Source organism: Accipiter gentilis, chromosome 8 (genome assembly GCF_929443795.1).
Source record: "Accipiter gentilis chromosome 8, bAccGen1.1, whole genome shotgun sequence".
NCBI classification, from domain to species: domain Eukaryota; kingdom Metazoa; phylum Chordata; class Aves; order Accipitriformes; family Accipitridae; genus Astur; species Astur gentilis.
Genome location: NC_064887.1, coordinates 39054347 through 39062653, shown reverse-complemented (window position 1 = coordinate 39062653; position 8307 = coordinate 39054347). Strand labels below are relative to the sequence as shown.

General features: G+C 47.9%; 1 protein-coding gene across 1 annotated transcript; it reads left to right on the top strand.

Annotated features, from left to right (window-relative positions):
• Positions 1-2649: 2649 nt before the first annotated feature.
• On the top strand, positions 2650-5036 carry LOC126041999 (cytochrome b-c1 complex subunit 10). Its single transcript, XM_049808505.1, has 3 exons — positions 2650-2763; positions 3554-3688; positions 4768-5036. The coding sequence occupies exons 1-2, from the start codon at positions 2714-2716 to the stop codon at positions 3672-3674; spliced, it is 171 nt and encodes a 56-aa protein (XP_049664462.1). The 5' UTR covers positions 2650-2713; the 3' UTR covers positions 3675-3688; positions 4768-5036.
• The last annotated feature ends 3271 nt before the right edge of the window (positions 5037-8307 follow it).

The following is an 8307-nucleotide window of genomic DNA, read 5'->3' as shown; positions in this document are numbered from 1 at the left end:
TTCGTTAAATTTCATTTGAGCCCTGGCTGTCTTTCGGCAGCAAGCAAGCTCTGAAGTAGTGCGCTGTCATTCCTGAGCTGCACCGAGTGCATCAAATGATAGTCCTTTCAATACTGTGTCTCCTTGTCTGGGCTGATGTGCCTCACCTCATCCTCTCTGCCTTAGCTTCCTCCTCAGAGGGGTTGTTTCCCGTGTGCTATCACACAGAAGAACTAGTTCAGCCTTGGGGGTTGCATTGCCATGTGGCCAGGGCCTGTGCTGGGCCTGTTTGCTCTTCTCCGTTGAACTGGCTAAAAGCCTGGGCAGGCGCAGATAAGCCAAACTGTTCAAAGACACCAAACACCTTGGTTATTGAGAAATTTGAGATGTGAGCTGCCAGGCCAGGGGGTGATGCACATCCTCAGGGTGAGGAGGGGAGCCACCCACCCCTATCTGGACAAGGAAAGGTGGAGGACCAAGAAACCAAGGTTGTACCAGATCCAGACAAAGAAGAAATGTGTGCTTGGGAGCAAGGCTGTAGCTTGGAAGGTGGATGCCCAGAGATGCACAAGGCTGAAGGTAAAGCTGGCAAGCCCCGGTGGCAAGAGCAGGCTTGGGCTGGAAGATCAGGTGAGGGCAGGACCAAGGAGCAATACACAGGAGTTGCTGCTGAGTGGCTGAGAACAAATAGTTTGTCCAAGATCCAAGCAGGGGCCGCCAACTGATATGGAGCTGGAGGTTCCTGGGTGAATGCTCAGAAGAATTTTCTCCCTGGAGATGAGTCAAGAGATGGGATGAGACTATCAGATTCTGTGGGCAAATGTCATGTCATGGTGGCACTGCCATACATGGCCATGAACTGTCCTTAAAGCAAGGACAAGCTATCGCAGAGCCGTCTCCTCTTTTGGAGCAGAAAACTCCACCTCATTGCTTTAAACAGGGAGTGATTTTTGTTGATGCAAGGCATCATCAGAGACATCCTCACTTGGTCTGGTGGCCTGAGAGATGCAGATTGCTTGTTCTAATGGTTGAACACAGCTTTGTGCTTTACTGTGGTGTCCCCAAGGCAGCTCTGGACAGCCAGGGTCACTGCCCTTTCTTTTCTGCTTCCAAATCTAAAATGACACCTGTGCCACAGAAGTCACCAAGAGAAGAAAGTGGCCCTCACTTTCGTTAGCAGCTCACCTTCAGGAGTCAGGCTTTGGAGGTGTAGCTGTCCCTGCTGCGGTGTGAACATGCTCCCAACAGCTAAAAGGAGTTTCTGCAGGGAAGGAGCAAGCATGGTGTTGCAGCATGGTGTCCAGAGCAGACTGCAAATGCCTTTGCACACTGCTTCAACTGTGGATGACAGCAAAATATGCTGGAAGGATGAGTTGCTAATATTGCTATTGTTTTCTTTTAACCAGGAAATTGGTAGTATTACTGGATCTTTTCCTGTCTGCCTTGACTGGAATAAAGCAGTAGGATACACTACCTGCCCCCTGCAACTGCCTTCAAAACCCCAACGCTTTTCTGAAGATAAGCGTTGAGCTGCTTTTCATTGCCTTTTGAGTTATTCTGCCTTTGTTATTAACGTGGGTTTTTTTGGCATCTAGGAAACTTTCGATGCAAAGTGAAAGCTGAGACTCTCCTGTGTGTGCATGACTCCACAGAGCTAAACATTAAGACATTAAAAAAAGCAAAACCTGTGCGGAGCCTGTTCACCAGGCTCGCTCCCCCCCACCGTACCCGTGGTAACGCGGTGGCTGTGGCAGAGGCACCGGTTTCCTGCAGGAACACACGCCACGGAGCTGCCGCCTGACTTCCTCACGCACCAGCTGGTGCGTGGGCAGCGGGGAAACAGCTCGCAGAAATGAACCCAAAAGTCTGCATGGTTCAGCAACCCGCGTCGCCCTGCTGGCACCAAGGCAGAGAAACACTTGAACCATCGGTATGAAATGTGATGTCGAGTCCGGCACGCAAAGGGCTGATAAAACAGTTGTTCTGTGTCCTGGTGACAAAAGACAGGGGCTGGATTTTTTGCAACAGGTTCCGCTCTGTGAATCTCGGCTCTTGGCAGCCAGCGCAGGGTGTGAGGGCGGACGACGGCTGCTGGCGTCGCTGCCCGACACCATTACTACAGGTTTGCGCAGGGGAGCGTGGAAAGCGTTTGCAGCCCTGACGCTTCGGCAGGCCGGCCGCAGGTCTCCGGTGGTTGAGTGCTTGGGGCTCCAACGTCCCCCAGGACTTTCTGCAGGTACACAAGCAGCTGAGCTGGCTTGGAGCAGAGCCTGGGGAATGTTATGGAATCGATGGTGGATTTAGGACCCACTGCTGAGAAAAATCTGGCTTAAAACTCCCTCTCCTGTTGGGAGAGGCTGAGCGGCAGCGACAAGGGGACTTTGCAGAGGCGCTGATGGGCACTGGGGAAACTGCCCTGGAAAGGGGCCACTTTCCTCCACCACGGGGGACGAGAAGCAGTCCCAGCTCAGTGTGGGGACAGCCCATCCCCTCAGGGCTAGTATCGCCTCTCCGTGACGGGGGACGCGGCTGTGTGGCGGGCTCGGCGCCATGAGGGCGACCGGGGGGGGGGGGGGGAAGGCGGGCGTTGCCAAGACAACGCCGCTTGACTCAGGCAGCGCCGCGGGCACTCCCGTTCAACGCGCATGCGCAAGACGCGGGGACCTTTGTGGTGCGGCGGCGCGGCCGCGCATGCGCGGTGGGGGTGACTTTGAAGGCGGTGGAAGGCGGCGGGATGTTGAGCAAATTGTTGGGGCCGCGCTACGCCCAGCTCCTTCAGAACTGGTGAGGCCTGGCCCGGGGTTGCTTGCTCGACCCCGGGGTTCCTTCACGGTGGGTCTTGGGGGCGTGGGGCGTGCCGCGGCCGGTCCCGGGGTCCACGGTGAGAGGTGCGGAGCAGGCCGCGCGTCCCTCACCGTGGACGCCGGGACCGGCCGGCGGCACCCACCGCGCACCTAAGGAGCCTGAGGGGCTTCCCGAGCCCTCTCCGTTCCCTGCGCTTTGTTCCGCCGCTCTCTGTTCCGTACGAGGTCCGCTGGGGTCGGCCCCGCGGGTGCGGAGCAGCGCCAGGGCTGGGTTTGAAAGGCTGAGAGGGGCGGACTGGGGCTGGGGGGAGCGGAGGGTCTGCCTGGCGGTGGTTTGGCAGAGGTGGATTTGGCCTCCGGATTGCTCTGGCTGTCTTCAAAGTGTCTCAGAGCTATAAATGTTTGTCGCAGTGCCAGTGGGTGCCGCTTTGCAGGGTTGGCAAGGGAGAATGAAGCAGCCTGCGGGCCAGAATAAAGGAGACGCGAGCCATAGGAGTAGAATAGTTAAACAAATAAGTATGTCTTTTCTTAATTTGCTAATGCCCTTTTTAAATAAAAGCACATCAAACCTTTCCTGTAAAATATCTTGACTGCCCTGGGGACTATTACTTTTACGGGATCTTGGATGGGAGATTCTTTCAAGGTTTCTGCCAAGCTTTTTTCTTGATTGACATGACTTTCTCAAGTACCTTGGCAATGAGCATTTGCCAGACCTTTCACGGTGGAGAATTAATGTTGTTTACCTGCACATGTGTGTGTCTCTTCTTTAGGACTCCCACCCTCGTTACATGGGGTGGTGTAGCTGGTACTGGTTTAATATGGTTCACAGACTGGAAGCTGGTCCTTCAGTATGTTCCCTACATCAGTGGCAAGTTTAAAACTGAAGACTAAGCTTCCCTCTAATGGTAAGTTTTGTTTGTGCATCTCTTAGCTTAAGTAGTAGCACTGTGTTGATGCGACAGTTGATGTGTCCTCTTTGTCCAGGGCACAATTGTATTGTTGGTCCAAAACAGAGCTGCTTAATTTGATTGTTCAGGACTTTTTTTTTTTTTTAAATAAATGGGGCTTCACAGAGTCCCAGAAAGAATATTAATAAGAATATGTTTTTCAAGTGATTATTTTGCAAGCAGTGGATTATATGTTTCGCAGTGGATGTTTCGCAGTGGATGTTTCACAATGTAATGTGGTTCTTTAAGGGAGTTAGGAAGATTTTTGCCTTGCTGACAGGAAAAGGTCCAGACCAAACTATAGACATCTCAATACTTGTTTTTTTCTGGTCAGAGTAACAGTTACATTTAAATCTTTATAAATGAAAGTAAGATACTTGCCTTCAAGCTACAGGGTATTTTATAGGGAAATCAGTGAGTCTGGAAGTCACAGAGAAAATCATTAGTACTTTGGTAAGTCTCTTTTTTCCAGAGATACTTGTTGCAGTTTAAACAATTTACCACGTTTTCCCCATTTTCAAAATACGTATCATATGAATCCTTTGTGTAACCAAAGGATGAGAGAAACTTCTCATGAAAGTCAGCTGCACTTGTAGCATCTTGGGTGACCGTAGATGTTTACAGACAAGTCAGTGGAAAAGCTCTCAAGTTACAGAGAGACAATTAAATACTTAGGAAGGGCTTTCTTTACTTAAAAATTGTCTTAGCCAAGTAGTAGGAACATGGATACATTCCTGAGACCCAGTGTATGTTCTCTGTTTTGAAACAAGAGCTTTGATGCGTCATTGTTCATAAATCATCTGGAAGGACCATATTCCTCTACAGGAATAGAGAAAGAGGATGTTTCTATGGTGGCCTGTCATTCATTCCAAAGAGACTGTAGACCTGCGTGCCTGCGTTCTGGGGTGCCTGTATCGGCTTCTGTAACAGAAACTTCTGGCCTGGATCCTGGAGGCTTTTGAAATCTGTCTGTAGTGTTGGCTGCTGTAGCACTTTGCAGGAAGCACTGCTTAATGATTGCTTTGTGTTTATTGTAGGAAATTTATTGCTGGATAGAGTGTTTTGGAGCCATCCGTCCGCTGAGACCCTGCTTTGAGGTGAACTTGAAATGCCCAGTACAGATTCTGCAACAGGTCGTGGTGTCCCTCTCTCTCCCATGAACAGTTGTGACCGCTGGGTTGTGAACAAATTTGACTTCACTGACCAGCCTGCCTAGTAATCTTCCTCTGATCACTTTCACAGCAGATCTTGTCCTAATGGGAGTAATTTATAAACCTGATGTACAAAATAAACCAAGTGAATGATATTTTTGGGTTTTTTGTGTTACGTTCTTAGTCTACATTTTTTAGACTAGACTCCTGGCTTGGGTTATGTCTTCAGCTTGTTTGAGTGTGTGTTCTAAGGAAGGCCTGCCACGTGTTTGCCTCTTCTCATGCTGGTTCCTTGGGCATCAGCCAGTGGCTGCTGGAATGCTATGTTTGATGAGCCTTTTGTTTGTCCCCAGGCAGTTGTTGCTCATCACTCCTAATACTGCTGTAGTTCTTGAACTATTCTTAGTGATGTGTTGATTTTAAGCTAATCGTTCCTAGATCAGTAGCGACTGTGGATTCTTGCATGCAATTAATTTTTCATAGCCAATATTGCAGAGTTTCATGGTAACACAGATTCCTGGCATTTAGTTTAAAGCAAGGTTTTCTTTTTGACATCAATTTGTGGACCCCTTAAACTGTTTGATTGGGCACACACCATTTTAAAGCTGTGTGTGCTGTCTGAAAACAGGCTGGCTTTCCTGGCTTAATCTTGGGGCTCAAGGAAGGCAGTCCACAAACCCTGGGAAGCTTTCAGTGTACCAGGGTGAAAACCAGAGGTTTAGAGAACTGCTCAGTTACTTTCTTATGTGGGTTTTGAGTAGGAAAATAATATGTATCTAGACTTCATAGGTATATTTGTCAACATAAATTGGTGATGAAACAACCCACTACCAGAGCCCTTTAGATGAAAAAGTTTTTAGCTGTTAGAAGAGGGAGGTACAAGGATTATTCTTGATCTGGTCTCTGCCACTAAGCCACAGCAGACGATTCAGACTTAGGGGGCAAAGTTCATCTCTTTCCACAAAGACCAGAATTTGCAAACAAATGTATCTCTGTGTAAGAACAGGATCACTGTTTTCTCTCTGTTTAGTGCCAAATTTCACCTCATTATGATTTTTGGCTGTAATGAAAGGTTCTAATCTCTTCAGGGAAAAATCTCAGTTGTAGTAGCTGTGCTGCTTGGGTATCACCTTCAGGGCCGAAGGCTTCTGAGTGATGTTTCTGTGGTAAACTGTTGAAAACCTGCCTTAACGGTGGTACTGTGCAGGATGCTTGAACTGCTTATTTAACAGAATAATTGCTTTAGCATTGCTTCAGCAGCATCATTGATAATTAAGTGGTGGGGTGGGGAATATAATTTTTGCATGCAAAACTCCCTTTGCTGCCCTGCTACATCCAATAGGATGGTACAGAAGCTTATGGTGTAATGGGATAACTGTGGTATTTCCTCAGTCTGTCCCAGTCTTCCGCTCCAGCAGTGCTCCTGAACTCCTGGCTGACTCCCAAAAGACCAAAGCCACTGTGCCGTGAAATGCTGAGAATAGGTTTGACCACAACAACCCTATGCTATATACAGGGATATTGATATTGATCCATTTTCATCCAAAGTATGCCTTGAAAGTGGACACTATATTAGCCCGTACTTGCACGTCATCAGGATTGTAAGTTCAGACTTGAACAGTTAAGATTCTGTGCTCTTACCTGTTTAACACGTCTAGACAGGACGGGCATAATATGCTACTGCTGACTTCAGAAATGACCTAGTTTTGTCTTGTTCCCGTGGGCGGGCGAGCCTCTGCTCCCACGGCTGGGGCTGTTCTTCAGAAGGTCTTGAACTGAGGGTCTGTGTTGCCCATTTGTCTAAGGACCCTGGTCTCCCCAGCTTGTCAGTCTGCAGTTCTTATTAGTCAGTTACCTTTAGCAAAGCCCCAGTGACAGCATTGTCCACAGCAGATGAAACTGGAAGATATTTAAAGGAGAAAAACATATTCAAAATACCAACTGCCTGCACAGGCAGGCCCTGCAAGAAATGTACGGACTTTGGATTTGTTTGCCCTTTGGCGATTGTTTAGTTGCTTGTTTTCTGCAGCATTCCGAATGATGGCTTTGTCTCTAATTAACCCTAGGATTAGCGTATAACTGATTTAACTTGTAGTAGTCCTCCTTCCACATGAGCAAGCACTCCTCAGAAATATTCTATTAGAAATATCTTCTGCATTCTTGGGCAAATTTCTGTTAAAATTCAAATAATTACTGTTCAAGTGTCACAAGTGATCTTTCTAATTTTTAATATCCTAGCATTGCCTTTTTTCTAACAGTTAATTATTTTTCAGAATGAACTAACCAAATGTCACATACACTAACTATGTGAACAAATTAGTTAAAAGGCAACGACCTGACAGAGGAGGAAAAGCTTCCCCGTCAGAACCTGGAGGGTTCCACCAGAGGGCACAGCGGCGGCCAAGCTCACGGCGCTTTGGCTCTACAGAAATCAAAAAGCAGCTTCAGCTCTGGGTTAATGATGCAACTTCAAAACCGCCTCTCAGAAGAGGAAAGCTTGCACTCCTGCCTGCCTCTTCTGAGTGTCCGTGCTGGCACCTCCACTTCACTTTCATCATGAAAGGTGTAAGTGGAGATGGGACAGGGAGTCATTACTGCAACCACCCCAGCACTGTCAGTCTGCTACATTCAGCCCTTGTTGGTCTCTTCTCTTGCCGTCGTCTCGTGGAGCAGCCTCAGATTCTGCCCCTCTGCAGGGGCTGGTAGATTGGGTGCTCCCTGGCAAATTCTGCTCTGAAATAAGCTCCTCTGTTGGGTCTGGAATATTTGGCTGCAGAGCACGAAGCTTTCAACTAGAGTTATCTGCAGGGCTAAATGGAAGAGGTTTTTTCTGTCAGGATATCCTGTTGCTTGCTTCCATGGCTGACAAGAACTGATTTTGGTGATTTTTGGATTATCTGCTAGACCTGGAACAACATGGACTCTCTGGCAACTGAATACGCTTTCAGCTGGTGGCAATATCTGCAAAGACCTTATCCTCTGTACCTTGGCAGCATTCTCAAAGGAACACTGGAATATTTTCCCTTGGGCTCAAGAGATAGTCTCTACCCAAACATTTCATGCAGTCCTGGGAGAGTAAATGTCTTCCCTTTTGCAAGCTGTTGCTGCACCAGCTGTCAGTGAAAACTGATTTTCTAACTACTGTTATCCTGAGCTTGAGGTTGAGTGGATGTTTAAGAGGTCACCTTGTCCATCCCCACCCTGCAAAAGGATCCACTCCCCAGCTTTTGCAGTTTATTCTTAAAAAATGCCATTGAGGGAGATTTCACAGTCCTCTGCGTGGTCTGTGTCTGTGCTTAACTTCTCAGTTTACATGTTTGGCAAAAAGAAATTCTCTCCCCTCCTGCAATACAAGCCCGGTAATTCTTTCCCTTTTACATATTTGAAGGCTATTATGAGATCTCAGCTGTTTTCTCGAGACTAAAC

Bases quoted from the DNA above. Each gene is read 5' to 3' on its own strand.
- LOC126041999 (XM_049808505.1), top strand. From the start codon at position 2,714: ATGTTGAGCAAATTGTTGGGGCCGCGCTACGCCCAGCTCCTTCAGAAC. The intron at 2,764-3,553 runs GTGAGGCCTGGC...TCTCTTCTTTAG, and splicing joins GCCCAGCTCCTTCAGAACTG to GACTCCCACCCTCGTTACAT.